At 36.5% G+C, this 20862-nt stretch overlaps 1 protein-coding gene across 2 annotated transcripts in view; it reads right to left on the bottom strand.

Annotated features, from left to right (window-relative positions):
• The window catches only part of Itpr2 (inositol 1,4,5-trisphosphate receptor type 2), a 481279-nt gene that overhangs the window by 220950 nt on the left and 239467 nt on the right, over positions 1-20862 (bottom strand). For both annotated transcript variants that reach the window (XM_027934069.2, XM_071610047.1), the window contains 2 exons: positions 6590-6780; positions 2713-2855 (listed from right to left, as the gene is read on the bottom strand). In XM_027934069.2, the coding sequence (XP_027789870.1) occupies positions 2713-2855; positions 6590-6780 (334 nt within the window). The remainder of the gene's footprint in view (positions 1-2712; positions 2856-6589; positions 6781-20862) is intronic.

The following is a 20862-nucleotide window of genomic DNA, read 5'->3' as shown; positions in this document are numbered from 1 at the left end:
ATTTTGATTGGCATTGCATTAAACCTATAGAGAACTTTTGGTAATATCGCCATTTTGATGATGTTAGTTCTGCCTATCCATGAACAGGGTATATTTTTCCATCTTCTAAGATCTTCTTCTATTTCTCTCTTTAGGGTTCTGTAGTTTTCATTGTATAAGTCTTTCACCTCTTTTGTTAGGTTGATTCCCAAGTATTTTATTTTTTTTGAGGATATTGTGAATGGAGTGGTTGTCCTCATTTCCATTTCAGAGGATTTGTCGCTGATATACAGGAATGCCTTTGATTTATGCGTGTTGATTTTATATCCTGCCACTTTGCTGAATTCATTTATTAGCTCTAATAGTTTCTTTGTAGACCCTTTTGGGTCTGCTAGGTATAGAATCATGTCATCTGCAAATAGTGATAATTTAAGTTCTTCTTTTCCTATTTTGATGCCTTTAATTTCTTTCATCTGTCTAATTGCTCTGGCCAGTGTTTCGAGAACTATGTTGAACAGAAGTGGTGAGAGAGGGCATCCCTGTCTTGTTCCAGATTTTAGAGGGAATGCCTTCAATTTTTCTACATTCAGAATGATGCTAGCCTGAGGCTTAGCATAAATTGCTTTTACAATATTGAGGTATGTTCCTGTTATCCCTAGTTTTTCTAGAGTTTTGAACATAAAGGGATGCTGTACTTTGTCGAATGCTTTTTCCGCATCTATCGAGATGATCATATGGTTCTTATTTTTAAGTCTATTGATGTGGTGAATAACATTTATTGATTTCCGTATATTGAACCAGCCTTGCATCCCAGGGATGAATCCTACTTGATCATGGTGCACAATTTTTTTTGATATGTTTTTGTATCCGATTCGCCAGAATTTTATTGAGGATTTTTGCATCTAGGTTCATTAGAGATATTGGTCTGTAGTTTTCTTTCTTTGAAGTGTCTTTGTCTGGTTTAGGTATCAGGGTGATGTTGGCCTCATAGAATGAATTTGGAAGTTCTCCCTCTTTTTCTATTTCCTGAAGTAGCTTGAAAAGTATTGGTATTAGTTCCTCTTTAAAGGTTTTGTAAAACTCTGCTGTATACCCATCCAGTCCTGGGCTTTTCTTAGTTGGTAGTCTTTTGATGGTTTCTTCTATTTCCTCAATTGATATTGGTCTGTTTAGGTTGTCTATATCCTCCTGACTCAATCTGGGCAGATCATATGACTTAAGAAATTTATGGATGCCTTCACTATCTGTGAAGGGTATTTTTAAGACCATGTTTTTATATTGAGTTACTAGGCAATACTTCTACCTAGAATTTGCTTTCTATGTTCTCAGCAGTCATCACTTTTGCAGACACTCTGAACCGCCTCATTTAAAGGTACTTACCAGAAGACTGGCAATTCTCCAGCCCCCTAAGATATAGTGAGTCTAGAGCTGAGAGTCCTTAATTCTGACCATCTGTAGCATTCAACATGATCCCTAGAGTCAGTTCTTCTCATCACATTCGTTATTTGCTTTCTCAAAGTCCCAACCGGAACTTGTTAAAAAAGGAACACACTTTTTGTGTCCCCAGTTCTTCCATTTCTATCTCAGTACGCCAAGTCAATGGAGAAGGTTTCTAGATCTCTCTCAGTAATATCCTTAACCACACAAAATACAGCTGAATGGAAAATGGTCAAGGTACTTGGTCACTTGATCCAACTGACTCCATCCATATACTCTCTTTGGAAGACCATGCAACTGACTAGCCAACTCATTATTATTTTTTTTTTTGTCCTGAAAATTAAACCCAGGGTGCTCTACTACTGAGCTACATCCCCAGGCCTTTTTACTTTTTATTTTGAGACAGGGTCTTGCTAAGTTTCTGAGGGTCTTACTAAATTGCTGGGGCTGGCCTTGGACTTGCAATCCTCCTGCCTCTGCTTTGTGAGTTTCTGGGATTACAGACATGAGCCATTTCACCTGGTTGACTGGGCATCATGAGTCTATGTGCAATGAAATGCAAATCATTCAGTAACATGACTCTTCTTTCAGAAGCTAGGCTTTTTCTTACACCTGCTTATACACGCAGATCCTCCCTGAGAGTTTTCCACTTAGCATTAAGAAAAGAATAATCTAGGGTAAACATGGGGGCTTTATGATAAGACCTCAACAATGCTGAGATAAAGGAGTAAATGGAAGAGTTGCAGATGAGAATCATGATGGCATGACTAAGTACTGAGACTAACACTTAATAGCTCATTTACCTGAAGCATGCCTACACATCAACTTACTGACTTCTGAAACAGGCTGACTTCCCAATCTCTCAAGGTGTTTATGCTGACCACATAAAATAATAAGTAATAATTGTACACATAGTAACAACTCAATAAATGTTAATTCCTCTTCCTTTCCCTCTCTGAAAATTAATGACTTTAAACAAGAATCTCTTAAAAGTTTGTACTACATAGTTAAAGGAAGGAATTAGAACCAAAATATTATTTTGTGTGATATTTTGTGCCCAATAATGAAACACTTCATTTGTAGTACATTTTAGTACAATAGAATAAATTGACCATCACCAAAATGAAACTTCAAATGACCCAATTCAATTATTTGGAAAGTATATTTTGACATGGATTTTTAGACCCTGCACATGCTTTGTAGATTGTCATAAGTATTGTCATAAGTAAAAAGCAGAGATGTTAGAGGCCTTCACACTTTGGGAAACAAGCAGAATCTCAGACCCAATCCACTTACTTGGACATGAACGTGCCACATCTGATTCTTGCATCACTTCCTTCAGGGAACAGCAGTTCTGGACTGTACAATACATCAACCAACACTGAGAATTCAGCCTGCGTCATTGGGCTGAACTGTTGTTCCAAGGAGGCCACGACATCCTAAGACACAAAGCACAAGAGAACCCATTGGAAGACTAAGTCAGACTTTATCTTTCAAAGACATAGTAAACCTAAGAATACTAACCAGGAATGTCAGAGTAGATGGACCCTATCTCCCTATGGCACCAAATGTCTGTGCTATCAGTCTAGTCTGGTTTTATGTATAAGTACTGCCTGGGCCTCTGGGTTTTTTTGTTTTGTTTTTGTTTTCACTTATAAGACAAAGAAAGGGTGGGTAACCATAAGATTTTAAAGAATATACACACAAGAATAAAACTCACTAAAGCCATTGTACAGGCCATTAAGTGTCTAGGACTGTAAAGGAATCATGAATAATTGGAATAAATTGGAGGCCTATTTGGGGTACAGCTAAAAAAAAAGATGTGTCATTGGTCATCTAGAACTAACCATTTCTTCCAACGGAAAAACCCACTGATATATTATTTGAAGCATAATAGTACAAGGGTTCAATGACATTCAATAGTATTTCAAATTATATTTATCAATACACTCTAATGATCACCTACCCCATGGCCTATTTTCACCCCTTTCTTGCTACAAGAATCTGAATATTGTTTCTGAATCTGACAGCAACATTCTTAAGGAGATGAACCCCTCAGCTCTGGGTCAAAGTTGATTAGATTAAGCTAGTCCACCTCCGGCTCTAGCAGCTGACCTTAGCCTGATTATATGACACAGTCCCAGCCAATGAGACATCAGGTGAAGTCTGCAGATGTGCTGGGAGCTGGAAGAATCTTTTTAAACCATCTACTGTTCTCCAGGGAGCTTAAAGGTGTGAATCCAAGGGAGCCAGCCCTCATGTGGCTTTGGGAGATCAGCTTTAAACCAAAAGCCAGCAGACATGGCCTATCCACTGCTGAATTAGCCCTCTCAGGGAAAGCCACATAGGCTTCCTGTTGCGTGAAATGACAGTCATTATTGTTTAAGCCATTTTATTTGAACACTGTGATATTTAAGCTGGAAACATCCTAACTGATGTGTTTCTAAATAAACTATAAGCGGTTATAATTTCTTGAACATTCTTTAATGGTTAAAGCATCTCCTTTTTATTTTTAAACTACATTAGGAAACAAACAAAAAAAAATCTTCTCACATAAGCAACAATTTATCCACCCACAGCTATGGCATATTTTGTTAAGCAGAAAACTGCTTCTTGTTACTCTCAGCTACAGAAACTCAGATGGGGCCACCACCCTCTGGATTTCTTATGGCCAGAAATCAGGAGCTGACTTATCTTTAAGTCTTTCTTAACCTTTCAGCAAAAGTGATTATTTCTACTTACTATTCTAAATCAGCTTTCTGAGAAATTCCTGACATCAGTTAAAGGTGACTAGCAGGAAGTCCATACATCAAGGGGGAAACCAGAGATCATATAAAGGTGAGAAGAGGGCATGCTTATTATATGTGATCATATTTAGTGAAGTGTACCTGAAATACACCTAGGGATTTTTTTTTCTCCTCTCTTTATTTCATTTACTGAATGAATGGTACTCAGGCTACTATGTTGTAAATTTTATCTTTACTTCTGATTTTGATCCTGGACCAACTATGTAATCTGAGTCACTCTCCCCACGTGAAAACTTGGGAGAATGATACTAGTGATCACATGGGCTTGCTGGGGGGACTAAAAGGAAGTGGCTAGAATATGCTGGCCTCTGACTCATTTCACATGTTAGTAATCACTGTGACTGCACATCAGTGCTCCATGATCATCACCTGTGGTCACAATCTCCGGTTACTTACTCCACAGTCCTCATCTAACCGAGTCACTGCTAAAGTATCTTGTGTACTGGTTCCTACTCTGAAATGTCTTCTCTCTTGGCCTCTGTTACACTGCAATTTATTTCCCACCTGGGTCCTGTCCTGACCTTTCCTTTGTCGATCCCTGGTAGCTCCTGGTCTTCTTCTTTGACTACATTTTCTTCTGAGAGATCTCATCCAACTCTATGATTTTGATATCATGTATCAGTTGCAACAGCACATTTATATTTCCAGGATGAACATCATCCCACACCAATCCAGACTTGTACATCTAACTACCTCTCTTGACTCAACCACTGAAGTATCTAAATAGGCATCTCAAACTTAAAATTCCCCCAATTCCTTCTTAAACCAAGCCATCATCACCTTTTGCTTGAACTAATGTCAAAATACCTAACTAAACTCACTATTTCCATGTCTGGATTCTATAAACACCACCCAAAATCCACAGAGATCTCTTTAAATATACACTAGTCATGTCTGTCCTCTGCTAAAAATCTCTTAACCTGCCATCACTCAGAACAAAATCCAAATGCTTTATCGTGTATTTTAGTTTATTCAGGCTGCTATAACAAAATACCATAAACTGGATGCTTAAAAATGATAGAAATTATTTTTCATAATCTTGAGGTCTGGGAAATCTAAGATCAAGTCACCAGCAGATTTGGCATCCCATGAAGGCCCACCTCCTGATTCACCAAGAGTGCTATCTTGCTGGGTTCTCACAGGGTAGAAGGGCCAAATGAGTTTCCTTGGGCCTATTTTATGAGGGCACCAAATCTTATTTATACAGTTTTCACCCTGATGACCTAATCATCTCCCCCAAATTCATATGTTGAGGTCCTCTCTCATAGTACCACAGAATGTGGCTTTATTTGGAGATAGGGCCTTTTAAAAGGTAATTAAGATAAAATGAATTTATATAAGCGGGACTTAATCCAAGGATACATGTTATAAGGATACATATGATTGGTATGATTGGTTATAAGGATACATATGATTGATGTCCTCATAACAAGAAGAAATTGGGGCACAAATGTGCACATGTGCAGAGGGAAAACCATGTGAGGACCCAGTGAGAAATTAGCCATTTATAATTTAAGGAGAGAAGTCTCAGAAGAAACCAAGCCTACTGATACCTTGATCTTGAACCTCTAGCCTATAGAACAGTGAGAAAATAAGTTTCTGTTGTTCGAACCACCCTACCGATAGTTTTTGGTTTTGTTTTTTGTTAGAGCAGCCCTAGCAAACTAATACATTATGTCTTTCATTCAATATCCCAGAATGTCCAGATCAAAAGCATGAGTGAGACTCTACGCAAGTAATTTGTGAATAAAGGTGCTTGGATCATTCTGCCCAAAAGGTTATAAAATAATACTGAGAGAGAAATTGAAGCAAGGTTATGGATATTTAATTTATTATATAAATCTATATGGTCAACTATTTTACCAATTTTAGTACTGGCATTATCGTTATTATTCTGATATTAAGAATCTCTACTCAGCTGGGTATGGTGGTGCATGCTGGTAATCCCAGCAGTTCAGGAGGCTGAGGGAGGAGGATCGCAAGTTCAAAGCCAGCCTCAGCAAAAGCAAGGTGCTAAGCAACTCAGTGAGACCCTGTCTCTAAATAAAAATAGAAAATAGGGTTGGGGATATGGCTCAGTGGTAGAATGCCTCTGAGTTCAATCCCCAGTACCAAAAAAAAAAAAAAGAATCACTACTCACTACTACAATATTAGAACATATTAAATAATGTACAGTCACTAAAAAATAACTCACAACTTTTACCTGAAAGTTATGCATTTAAAAGGGTAGTGTGGTAGAGAGTTGTAAAATAAAACCTAGTCCCCAAAAAGAATAGAATATTTTCAACATATCTTCTTTGTGAAATTCATCTTTTAAAAATTATAATTTATAAAATATTAATGTCATTTCATATTCTCATTATACCTGTAACTTTTCAATAATATTTCTATAATCCCAAGCAGGCCCTCCAAGAGCTTCCTTAAAGCGTGGTCCAGAACGAGCTGAGAGTCTCCAACCCATGGCTGCTCTCTGCACCATATTTGAATGACTCTTCATGAAAAGAGTATTGACTTGGCTGTCCAAATCCACTGGAATGGCAATCCCACGATTTTTTGCTGTAAAATAAAGATTTCAAATAGTTTCCTCTTAATTTGACTAAAGCCTCTTATAAACTATCCCCATACGTACATGAACATAAAACACATAAAAAAGAAAAATAGCAAATTCTTAAACTCTACTATTAAATCATTTTAAAAATATTTCAATTCTTCAGACCAATGAGTAAAGTGGGTCCAGTAAACATTCAAGAACTTATTTGATTTCCCAGTGATTAATCTTTAAAACACACTTCATACAGTATCAACACAGGAAAACATTATATAAAAGCCATGGAGAGTTTTTTTCTTTCCAGATGCCAAAGGAAATAAGACAGCAGACAGAAAACACATTCTGCCAATTCATTCATTAACTTAATTGGTATGTGTCTGTGTGTGTGTTTGTGCGCACACACACACATACATATGGACACAAAATTGCATGTGATACATCTGACAGTAGAAATAAAGAAACCCATTTTAAAAATCTATATTGTAAGATGACCCATAGTACATGTTTTTTCCCCCAAGATCCCCTGAAATTTGCATTTCGCAGACTTATATCATGATAACACTGGAAAATGAGAATGCTTGCCACAAGGAAAAGGAAATGTTGAGGCATTTCTGAAAGACAGAATGAGAATGGCATTGCTCCATCAGAGAATCAGGAACAGAAGCTGTCCCTCAAGAGCACTGAGTTAGAACAGATCTTCCTAGGGGCACAGTCAACCCATATTAGGTGTATCAGGAAGATGGTGTCATCTGGGCAACTCATCAAAGAATCACACTTGAAAAGCAAGAAGGTAAGGCCCTCCATCCAGTGATTAGCAGAAACAGAGAAGTTGGCAGTAGCAGTTTTTACCCAGAGGATACATTTGGAGAAATGGAGCAATGTTCTTTCAGGAAATTAGAATACCTAACTAGAAAGAACACCTAACAAAGGTGCTAGGACTTGACCAAGGAGCAGAACAGAGATTGAAGTAACTCCAAAGATCATCAGATATGGGGGAGATAGGAGGAAAAGAGAAAAGGCAGGTCCAACAGAGAGAAAATACGTTGAAGACTCCAACTCCCAGCAAAGCTCCCTTATTTTAACACTTGTTGGGATGTTCAGCCTATTTTTGGCTACACACACATACACACCCGCCCCACCCCCCCCACACACACACACCCTAAGGGAAAGTCTGCATATGATTTTTCAGCCCCTTCCATAGAACTCCAGGTCAGTTCCATCACTTATGCAAGGATGCTGAGAGAAACAGACCCTTCAAACTGCAATGAAAAACCATGCCAGCCAGCCATGCCAATCATTACAGACCTCCACAATTATGAACACACCACCATGGACCATAAGGAAACAACTTACTCCAGTCAGAATGGCAACTATTAAGAATACAAACAACAATAAATGTTGGCAAGGATGCGGGGGGAAAGGTACAATCATACACTACTGGTGAGACTGCAAATTGGTGCAACCACTATGGAAAGCAGTATGGAGATTCCTCTCTGAGGAACTTGGAATGGAACTACCATTTGACCCAGTTATCCCACTCCTCGGTTTATACCCAAAGGACTTAAAATCATTACAGTGACGCAGCCACATCAATATTTATAGCAGTTCAACTCACAATAGCTAAACTATGAAACCAACTGAGGTGCCCTTCAACAGATGAATGGATAAAGAAAATATGGTACATTTATACAATGAAATATTAATCAGCCTTAAAGAAGAACAAATTATGACATTTCCCAGTAAATGAATGGAACTGGGTACCATCATGCTAAGTGAAAAAAGCCAATCCTAAAAAACCATATGTGGATGCTAACCCACAATAGAGGGGTGGCAGGGAAGAATAGAGGTACTTTGGATTATATAGAGAGAAGGGAAGTGGGAGAAGATATATGGGGTAGAAATAATAGTAGAATTAATCAAATATTACAACCCTATGTGCATACATGATTGCATGAAAGGTGTGATTCTACAACATGCACAACTAGAAGAATAAGAAGTTACACTCCATTTATATGTAATGTGTCAAATGTACTCTCATGTGTAACTAATTGGAATAAACTTTAAAAAAGAATAACTAATTGACCAACAGGTAAAACAGAGATAATTCAAGGAGAGAAAAAAAATATTTACATAGTTCTAATAACTGTCCTCAGAAAAATCTGATCACATACTACTTCCAAAATATCAGAAAAATGACATCTTGGCAATTAAAAATGACATCTGGGCAAAGTGGAGCATGCCTATAATCCCAGCTCAGAAGTCTGAGGTAGAAGGACTGCAAGTTCAAAACCAGCCTGGAAAATTTGTGAGACCCTGTCTCAAAATAAAATAAAAAATGTTGGGGATATAGCTCAATGTTACAGCACTTGCCTAGCATGCATGGGCCCTGAGTTCCTCAGCACCACCACCACCAACACCACATATGTGTGTGTATGTGTGTGTGTGTATGTGTGTGTGTGTGTGTGTGTATTATTCACAAATAAAAACTTCAAAAACCAGATGGAAAAGAAAAGGATAGGAACAAAGTTGGTAATCTTGAAAAGGAAGTCAAGGAATCTTGTGAAACATAAAGCATAAAAGATTAAAAGGGAAAATAAAACAAGGGATAATGAAATTGGGAGTGTAACTCCGGGAAGTTATATACCTAACACGTGTAAGTTCCAGAAAGAAAAAAGCAGACAAAATGGAAGGAATAAATTATTTAAAAAAAAACAGGAGACAATATCCATGGGCTGAAGACAGATGCAAATCTCCAAACTAAAAGGGCCCACTGTTTGGATCACTAAGTACACTGATCATATTTTGGTAACATTTTAGAATATGGTTATAGGTTGAACTGTGTCCCCCAAAAGCATACCTGAAAGTTCTGATCATCAATACCTGTGAACGTGTCCCTATTTGGAAATAGGGTCTTTGTGGATATAATCAAGTTGAATTGAGGTCATACTGAATTAGGATCTGCCCTAATCCAATTTGGCTGGTGTCCTCATAAGAAGGGGAGAAGAGATAGAGAGACACGCAGAGGGAAGCACGCCATGTGAAGATGGAGGCAGAGATTGGGTTTACTCAGCTGCCAGCCAACAACTGTCAGCAAACACAGGAAGCAGAGAGATCCTTCCCTGGAGCCTGGGGAGAGCCTGGTGCTGCCCACACCCTGACTTCAGATAGGGAGACAGTGAGTTTCTGTTGTTTTAAGACTTTCAGTGTATACTTTATTATGGCCAGCCATAGAAAGTAGTACAAAAGTCAAGAATAAAGAGAAAAATCTCAAGAACTTCCAGAGGAAAAAAAGAGAATTTCTAAAAAGAATCAGTTTGGCACCAAACTTCCCATTAACATCACTGAATGCTACAACAGTCTTTAAAGATTAAATGAGTTTTGAAAATTAAAATTTATATCTATCTAAACTAAAAATCAAATGTGAATCCACCATAAAATGTTCCAGAATAGGTAAAGGCTCAGAAATTCTTCACTGAACCTAAGAAAAAAATACATAAAAAATGAGAAGGGAATCAAGAAAATGTCAACATGAACATAAGAAACTATGGCAACTGGTTACGAATCTGAAGAAGAGAATTAGACTAGAAACAAATTTTAAAAGATTCATTAGATAGATTTTAATGGTTAAGAAATTGTCTTCCAATTGAAAAGTTTTTAATATTTCAGCACTACATTTTTATTTCAAATGGTTATACACTAAAAATATTTACACATCATGATTTGTATGTTCTAATCATTTATTTGTAATGTTTATCAACCTATATGATTTATTTGTATTTCAAATAGAATATAAGCATCACAAATCATAACAATAGAAAATCAATAATATGTCAAGCAATAATTAGAATATAAAGTAGAAGAAAAGAGATAATGAAGGATGCATGTTAATTTCCTCATTTCTCACAGTGTGAAACTTATAGACATTATTTGAGATGTTTAATCAAGAAACAGAGATATAAAGATCATATTTAAAGCCATAATGATAGTCACCAGAACACTTATTTTAAATTAATGAAAATAGGCAGAAGGAACTAAAAAGAAACTGGATAGAGACAGATACATACACAGATAGATACAGACACAGACAATCTGGCTTGCTTCATACAATGAAAGGAAAGGAACAATAGTAGAGGAGACTGGTGAAAACTCTCCAAAGCTGGAAGATACTCAAAAACCCCTTTGGAAATAGACAATTTTTACTATCAACACACACACACACACACACACACAAAAAAAAAAAAAAAAACAATTACCAGTTTAGGTAAGAACTCAGTCTTAAGAATACTAATAACTCTAAGCGAATCTTAAATAGCCCACTGCATCCTGGCCCAGACTGTGCCAGCATTCACTAGAATGCTATTCCTGCTCAGTTTCCCTTTCCCAAGTACACAGTATCTCTGTTCATGTCTTTCACACAAAGCAGTGCAACTGCACTTCTGTCCCAGCTGAAAGACAGACGGCCTCCACAGCACCAAGTGGCACATAGTTTTATAAATGCTTGATCCTGCACAATGATCCCACCCTGCAAGACTTTCTTCCTCTTCTGGCTGCTTCACACATAGGCTGTCTTTGCTCTGAACAGTCAAAAAAGTCAAAGAGAATGGCTGGGTATGTAGCTCAGTGGCAAAGTGCTTGTCTAGCATGTGTGAGGCCCTGGGTTCAACCCCCAATACCACACACACACACACACACACACACACACACACACACAAATAGAAGACAACGCTGCCTCTACGTTATTTTCTAAGCAACAAAAATTATAAACCTTAGTTTTGATCAAAGCATGTTATAACCAAGTTTCACTAACATTTAAACAAAAGAAGAGGGTATGGATTTATCTCCCCTTTATAAAGGAGTCGCTTACATTGCTCATTGATGGAATGAACCATCAAGTAATTATGGTTGCTATGAATGTGATTTATACAAAGAAGTGCTCAATTAATATTTTTCCAACGATACTAGCAGAAATGTAGTCCAATGGCCACGCCTCTGTTATGAACAATGTGGGTTTTTTTAATAGTGAGTTCAGAAAAATCTCATTCACCCCCAAAATCTTCTGTAAATTGCTGCTACTAAATATTCCTCTCTGGCTAGCAGCAGGGACTAGCCAGGTTGAGGAGACGCCACTATTCCGAACTTAATTGAAAGGTTTCCCTCAACTACACAACTTTAACTAATATTATTCAGTTTTCCTATCTTGGCATAAACTCCACAATATAAACTAACCAGATAAAATATACTACTTTCTCATGCTTAAAGGAAACACTAACAAGTCACTAAATCAAAATTCTTAGGCAATAAAAGAAAATCAACTATGCAATTAATGGAAAGAGTATTGGAATCAACAAAAGTCAGTTGTTTAGATAGTTGTAACATGTTTTAAAGCAATGGTGAAAGCACAACTATTTCTAAAGATAGTCTGAAATAGATCTGCTCCACTGTCAAAATAATATAAGTATTAATCTGAAATCAAAACTGACAATAGTAATTTAGTTTTATATATATTGCTTAAGATTAAAGCAAAAAATTAAGCAGAAAAGAAAATTATAATTAGCAAAAAAAAAAAGAATTGGTTCACTATCTCACTTACAGAAATATTAAAATTAACTAGAGCACTATTTTTCAAACAGAACAAAAACATGATCCAAACTGAGACTACTTTCATTAAGTTAGAAAAATTCTGGGATATATAGTACGCAGAAATGTGAGCTAGGACATATTCTTGGAATTAGTAGTAAGAAAGAGCTAATGAATTTATTATAGCCAGCCATTCTTCAGGTCTACAGTCTTAGCTCCAACTGTGTGCTTTAATAGAAAGGGTCATGTTAAAGTTTAAAATGTGTAAAAAAAAGAATTACTTCTATTTCTCTTCTAAGTTAGAGCATACTTGAGATACCACCTTGTTAAGGGCACACTGTCAGAGATCAAGTATATGGAGCCCTTAAAAACTAATGGGAGAGAAGATGGACTATTATTAATGCATTTATCTTTCCTAGAGCCCTGCCTAGATATAGCTAGTTGTCTAAAATGAGCTATCTTTATTCATAGTTATTTTTATTAGTAGGCTAACCTTCTAATTAGGCTTATAGGTTCTGAAAATTCTCTGGATGTGACAAGTTTTCTCAGTGATTTTAAGATGTAATCAAAATCCACTTCTAATTATTATTCATTAAATATTGCATATTATGTGAATTTTTTTTAATTAGGTAGAATTACTGATGGTATCTGCCAGACCAATGCAGTGATAGATGCCAAGGGAAAAATGCTCAGATAGATAAACTGACAGGTAGGGGGAAGGCAACAGAAAGTGTAAGCATTAATTAGAAAACCAGGTTGGTTGTCAGGGACCACTGAACAGGCCCATAACAATGACAACAGAGGTGTGCAAGGAACATGCAATGTTCCTTTCTGTATCATGTCAAAGTGTCCAGGATAAATCATACTGAAGTACTGCGTTTTTAAACAGACAGAACATAAAAGATATTAAATGTGTAGGATGGATCTTCAATTAATTTGCAAACAGAACAAAGTATATAGTTTTTATGGTTTACTCAAGAACTAACAGTGGAACACCTGACTAGTTATCTGAATTTATTAAAGTTGTTCCACACCACATACCTTGCAACTAAATGTATTCCCACTAGCTCAAAATTTCAACCAGCAACAGCCTAAATACAGATAAACCAAAACCATAAAAATTTTTTATGAAAAATTAAAAAAAAGATTGATCAAGCCTCCTCTGAAGATGAAAGAAAACCTTTAAAAAAAACTAAGAGAAAAGAGAATTCTGCATGCCAAAAACAATTCAAATGACAAATTAAGAAACAGTTGGAGGGGCACAGTGGTGGACACCTCCTGAGTATCCCAGATACTCAGGAGACTGAGGCAGGAGGATCAGAAATTTGAGATCAGCCTAAGCAACTTAGTGAGACCCTGTTTCAAAATAAAAAATAAAAAGGGCTGGGTATGTGGCTCAGTGGTTAAGTGCCCCCTGGCATCAATCTCCAGTACAAAACAAAAATAAAAAAAAAATTCTCACAGTCACAGAGTTCATTTCTCTAATATATAAATGGTTATATAAATTATTAAGAAAAAAGCACTAGAAAAATAATCAAAGCACAAGAAGTGACAGGTCACAAGAAAGGAAATACTAGTGATTCACTCGTGTGGAAGGGTTTTCTTTTTCATAAAAGAGAAACTCACATTAAAACTATAAGCATATTCTCACTAAGATTGACAAAAATCTAACTTGCTGTATTATCGAGGATAAAGACACCCCCCTAGATTGTTGGGGGTGTTAACTGAACAATCGCTATAGAGGGTAATATCTATCAAAATTAAAATAATCCAGAAATTCTACTCCTAGGTATTTACCCTATTCTCTTTCATGTGCAAAGTGATTGAAAACAATATAAATATTCAACAATGAAGTAAAATCAATTATAATATAATTACATAATAGGATATTATGTAGTCAACAACAAGAGTGGGATATTCAATCATTTATTTGTATTTTATTCATGCCATAAATATTCATAGACTACCTACTGTACTCTGGGCACTCTGTCAGGCTCTAGAACTTTATAACAGCTAATGCACTTAATTTTCTTCTGTGATTTCTTTACATGTTGTAAAGAACATTAAAGATATTAAATACACATTTCCTGTTTGGCATTTCCACAATGCACTGGGACTTTGCCAAGAGCAGGAAATAGGGCGCAACAGAGTGCATTTCCTCCAACTAAAAGAATGCCTTTCAGATAATAAGGAACCATTATAAACCAGCCGAATTAATAAAAAGTGAAAACTTATTAATAAATAAGTGAAGATATTATAATCTCTTCAGATTTAATTTTTTAAAAATAAATAATGGTGCTTATAGAAAACAGAATCATAGGAGTGTTTTATGTCAAACTCTTTATCAACTCTAAGACCCCAGTACACTGAAATGAATAGGCTCGCTTATTAGAGACTGAATTTCTCAAAGGGTTAATATTTTTTGCAAGTTTAAATTGGGGGGGAATATTGGCTTGACGATTTATGTTCATTATTTAAACCATTTGTAAAAGATATTTTATAGAATTTCCATTTGGAAAATAGATTGTGTTGCCAACAAAGAATCCAACATTAATCTTCCAAATCATTTGAAGATTATGAAGCACATGGAACAAAATTCTTTCTTAAATAAAATAATATGTCAGTGATTTTTGGATACTTTTTCTCAAAGCACTTCTACCATGTGCTGCTGTTTCATCTGAATAAGTAAACTGAGGAATAGCAACTGACCAAGCACATTTAAAAATTCACATGGGCTTAATATTTGTCAAATCTCAGTGAACACCATGTGTGCATGTATTGCCAAGGTCTCCATCCCTACTTGCTCCCATAACTGGCCTTAATCTATAGGATTGAGGGTAGAAAATGATAAAGATATCCCTACCTTAACAATGTGTTCAGGACCTGCATGAAATGACTATCTGGGTGTTTGTATTTATTATAATTTAAGAACTTGTTTCTCCTTGCTAGTTTCAAATTCTATATAACTCAGAAGAAAGTCTAACAATGGAGGTAATTATCAATAAAAATTTCTACAGCTACACATCATTCATAAACGTCTTTAAAAGTTTGGAAAATTTTATGAGAAAAACCTAACATGGTAAATACATGGTTTTGCCTACAATTTTAAAACCATATTATGTTTTTTGAAAAATGCTATGTATTTGTTTCAATTATAGCTTAATTTACCATCTTGGTCTATATCTTATAACTTACAAGTGTAAAACAGGTAACATGTTCATTTAAATTGGTTTGTGATAGAGCATCACAAATGCCTATTAGCATGTCAGTCCAAAAGGGGTTCAGATCTCAGCTCTCTCCTTTCCTACCTGTATGATCTTAAGCAAGTAGTCTAACTTTGCTCACCTCATTTCCTCATCTATAAAATGGGGCTAAGAATTATGTCCACATTACAGAGTTTACCAGACTGTCCAATGTTCATCAAGTGCTGGCCGCTCTCAACAAAGCAAGTGCTAAGTTTGTGATTGCTTTTGCTGATTTTTCACTACCTTTTGTATTTGATGTACAAATGAGGAAGTACTTTTGATAATGATAGATGAGTTGAGCTAATATACTTAAGAGCACTTTACAAATCATAGTGTTATGTAAATGTAACTATAATCAATATTTGCATTTGCAGAAATGTGCTTACCAATTTGTAAATGCACTGAAAATTTGCTTTATAGACACAAAGTACCCTCTTGACTTTGTCATGTTTTGAATACATAGACATTGTTCTCTTTAATACTATAAATGCATACATATTTTAATCGTGTAAAATATCAGTGCCTAAATATATTTTTAAAGAGTTGCTGAAATGCAAAACTGACTATGTTCTGAGTTGTAAAAACTTTAGACAGAAGTTTTTATGAAGCAAAGTTTACAGGAGACCACTGTTTTGGACTGAACTCCTGCTGGGTCTTAGAAAACCAGTAATCAGAATGGAGTCATTCATGCTAGCTGCCACATAATCAAACTAAATTCCAAAATGGGCCCTTTTCCCAAGAAATATGGGAGATCACAGCAACCAATCAAAAGGGTCCCTGTTTAACTTTAAGGAAAGTAACTTTGAAACAACCAATCTGTTTCTTGTTCCCTGTTTCTGCTTTCCTCAGCACTTTTCTATCTATAAAGCCTCCACCTTTACTCAGCTTGTTGGGAATATGTATTCTATTATAGAATAAGATGCTGCTTGATTCTAGAATCACACAAAAAAAATCAATTGAATCTTTAAACTAAACTTGTCAGAATTTTACCTTTGATACCAGCAAACCAAATCATGATGGTTCTAGTTTATATCCTAGAACTTCCACAAAATAGGATTTATGGGGTAACTGATATGGCACAGACTGCATACTCAGAGAAACTTGGATTTCAAACCCAAGTCAGCTTCTTAATTGGGCAAGTTACTTAACTTTATGAGCCTAAATTCCATTACCTGTAAAATACTCATCCCACAGATTATTGTTAATCAACAAATACTTATTATCTACTTAACACCAGAACCAAATTTCTGTTTTCATAGTCTATATTCTAATGGGTGAAGCAGACAGTACAGAAGCAACAAACAAAAAAGAGTCTTTCAAATAGTGAAACATATTAGGAGGAAAATAAAATCATATAATATGATAAAGGTGAGAAGAAACTGAGACACTGAATGTGGATTTTTCTGGGACACTTCACTGAGCACTTAGCTTCAGAGATGAGACCTGATTGACAAGAGGAAACAAGCAAGTTGCAACGTGGGGAAGAGGACTCAAACAGCAGGAACAGCACATGCAAATGCCCTGAGTTAAGAAAAGCCTGGTTAGAAAAGGCCATAAAATATCTACTGTTTCAATTATAGTAAAAATAAAAGAAATAAAAGGCCAGGCTGCATGGAGCAGAGATCAGGCAGGGGTTGGTGAAGAAAGGTAGGACTAGATGAAGTTCAGTCGAGGGACCTTGATAAGCTCTGGTAAGGAACACAAATTTTCAAATGCAGCAAGAAGTTTTAGTAGGTGACTGATAGGATCTGAATTACATTTCAAGATCATTAAACTGCTATGCAGAGGGAATGGATTGCAATACGATGGGGGAAGAAGTGGGGAATTCAGTAAGGAGACTCCTCTGTACTCCATGTCCAATAATAGTGGATCTGAACAAGGGTGCCTAACAGAGAAAGAAAAGAGATATATTTTGGAAGTGGAACCAGTAGAAACTGTTCTCATGCTTAATGGAGGTGAACAAAAGGGAAGAATCAGAGTACTAATTGCAAAACAGTTATTTTTAAAAAATAGGGCTGAAATCCACTTCTTGCAGCTGCCACATATTGATTATGACCCTATCTGTAAGAACCTGTTCAAGAATCAGGTGTTTGAGGATAATTATCATGTTCCCCCTCAGAGTCCTCTTCTTTGTCTAAATATCTCAAATGTTTTCAGTCACTGGTCAAATGATTTTTAAATCTCTTTCCTACAATGAATGTCCATGTCTGACTGCATTTCATTTTGGTCCTACCTCCTTCCATGAATGGTATCCTCCAGCAACCAAAAAGCATGGGGTCTCCCTGTCACAAGGCAGAACTTGACTTTCACCCTCATCCTAGATCATAGCTTTCTATGAATGTCTCTTTGACAGCTGCTTAATAGTTTCTTGCTCCTTAAAATCTAATCAGGGAGAAAAGATTTGTACTTATGATGATGTAAGCTGGAATAAATTGAAAAGCACAAAAAAAAAAGGTGTAAATGATCAAATGAGGGAAAGTCCATTTAATGGATATGGGGGTCAGCAATGGCTTTTATGGAAGACTTCAAACAAACAAAAAAAAATTGAGTCATGGAAAAGATGCTGAGAAGTGTCCATGGTGGAAATGGAAGAAAGAGAAAGTTGAAAGAAACTTGCAATGGGAGAAAGCTGCAGCATGAAGAATGCACGGCATAGAGACTTCAGTTCGCTGTCACATAGGGCATTACGGAGACCAAAGCACAAGGAGAACAGAAAGAAAAGGTAGGCTTATGACGCAGAGGCCACACCGGGTCCATCATGGAGTCAATACAGATTACATGAAGGATGTTGCTAAAGTAAGGGACTTTGTTCAGGGGATTTCAGTTCAGGATGATTATTCTGGTAACAGATTTTAAAAGTGAGGAAAGAAGGGGAAAACGTTGGTTCACAAAGAAAGTAAGAGGGGCTAAACAAAGCCTCCATAGAACGAATGGAAGCGGAGGGATGAATGCAGAGGAAGAACAGAATTTCCAGAGCTCAGCAACTGTGCTGATGGACAGGAACAACAGGAAAGAGGCAGAAAGCATGTCTCCTTGCAAGATAAGACAGGTTGTCACATGAAATATCAGTCATCAAATCCATCTTGATCAACAGATTTATACATCATTATCTTTTAGATTTCTTATCCTACCTGCTTTTATAGCATACAGAAAGGAACTGTTTTTTTTCTGTTAAATCCTAAGATTGTGGCCAGAATAGAAAATGAATCTTATAACTTAGAAATAAACTATATATTTGGATTAATATAGTCTCAGTGATTATTTAAGCCCCCAAACCCTGCTATCCTGCTATATAAGAACTGATCTGACCACAGTACACCCACCACTAAGCCTGGAATCCAGGCAACAAGCACAGCATGGAGTTGCACTTGCAGCAAAGTTCCTGTCTCTGTATTCCTAAGTGAACAGCATGCTCTCTATGCCCTGTGTGAGCTGACCAGCATTGCTTGGATGTATCTGATAAACAGTGAGGGAAGAGGAGGAGAAGAGAAAGGGGGAAAGAGGAAGAGAAAGAAGGAAGATAAGAAAACAGGGAGATAAGGCCTTAAAATGGAAAAGAAAGAGGGCTGGGGTTATAGCTCAGTGGTAGAGCGCTTGCCTTGCATGCAAAAGGCCCTGGGTTCAATCCTCAGCACACATAAAAATAAATAAATAAATATAAAGATATTGTGTCCATCTACAACTAAAAAAAATATTTAAAAAAATGGAAAGAAATAAATACTAGTTGGCAGATAAGATAACATATTCCTATGCAAAAATCAACACCATCGTATATTATCTTGGAGTGGTTAATATGTGTCCTAACAGAGTTGGTCCAGATGAAAATCCCTTTACTTCTATTTTATTATAACTTGAAAAGTAATATATGATTAGGAACTCAGAAATTATGTAAAAGTGTGAACAAGAGAACCACATTTCCCTATCACTCCACCACTTAGAGGTAACCTGTGTTAATATTTTACTCATATGACCCTATAGGCACTTTGCAATCTTTTTAATAATAAAAAATAGGTAGTTTTGTTGTCCTTTTTTATTTTTGATGTAATACAATTGTGGCCTCCTCTTCCTTCTTTTCCCTTCTTTTTCTGAACCATTCAGTTATAAAAAATTTAGGAGGTACAGAGCAGAAAAACAAAAAGTCTGAAGGAAGTATGGTGATCCAGAGCCCTGGAGCCCAAAAAGAAGTGGAAGGTCTGCAAGGATGGCATCCACACTGGGGGACGGCCTGGCTCAGGGAGGTAAAGAGGGTATGCATGTAAAGGCACAGGACAGGGCAGAGAACCAGAGACCCAGAAAGGTGAAGAAGACAGCTCACATAGCAAGCGCATGGCCTGGACTGCTGGAGCCAAGATGGCGAGCAGGGCACCTCCACAGGAGGGTGTCGGAGGCCAGGCCCAGGAGGACAGCTTCCCTGAGGGGTATCTGGGCCCACGTGGGCTCTGTGTGCAAAGGAGGGTTCCAAGTGTGGAACTACTGGAGTTACAAGCTTATTTCAAGAAAGCTGGCATCTTTACAATCGAATTTTCCAATCCAGAAATTGTATAGCTTTCCATTTATAAAAAAATTTATATCCCTCAATATGATATTTTAATTTTGTTCTCTTGTATTTATAAGTTTACCCTTAATTATTTAATATTTTCATTGCTATTGTGAATTCACAATATTGTGGCTATTGTGAATATTTTTTATATTATGTGTTTTTGGTATACAGAAAATCCATTAAAGTATAATACTTATCTGTAATTAATTATCTTAGTGAATTGTAATACTAGTCTATTAGTTTTAGTAATTTTCATTTGATGTTCCTTGGTTAGAACTGCTTTTTTAAATTATTCACGTTAAAATTGGTGCCATCCTTAAATTTTGTTAATATAAAATTGTTTAGTTCAGATTGCAAATGGGAGAAAGACTTTAAAATGATCATTCATTAAATCATTTATCACATATCTACTGCATACATACAATAACCCTGGCCAAGTTACACAACCTAGATAATCCTGCTTCCTTAACTGTAAAATGTAAATAATCAAAGAACCTACCTAATCTATCTAAATGAGAGAATGCACGTAAGTTACTTAGCTTTGCACATGGCAAGTGCTCAGGAAATGTTAACAGTCGCAGTGACAAAGACAATGAAACCCTACAAACTGCCCTCCCCAACACCCACAGAACCACCAAAGAATGAGCAAGCCCCTCTTTGTTTTCCTTTTTTTCATTTCAGCCACGTCTATAGTTCTCCTCCCTCCTGCCCTCCACCCTTCATTAACC

This window comes from Marmota flaviventris, chromosome 3 (genome assembly GCF_047511675.1).
Source record: "Marmota flaviventris isolate mMarFla1 chromosome 3, mMarFla1.hap1, whole genome shotgun sequence".
NCBI classification, from domain to species: Eukaryota; Metazoa; Chordata; class Mammalia; order Rodentia; family Sciuridae; genus Marmota; species Marmota flaviventris.
Note: the sequence above shows the minus strand (reverse complement) of the source record. Positions and strands in the feature narration are given on the sequence as shown.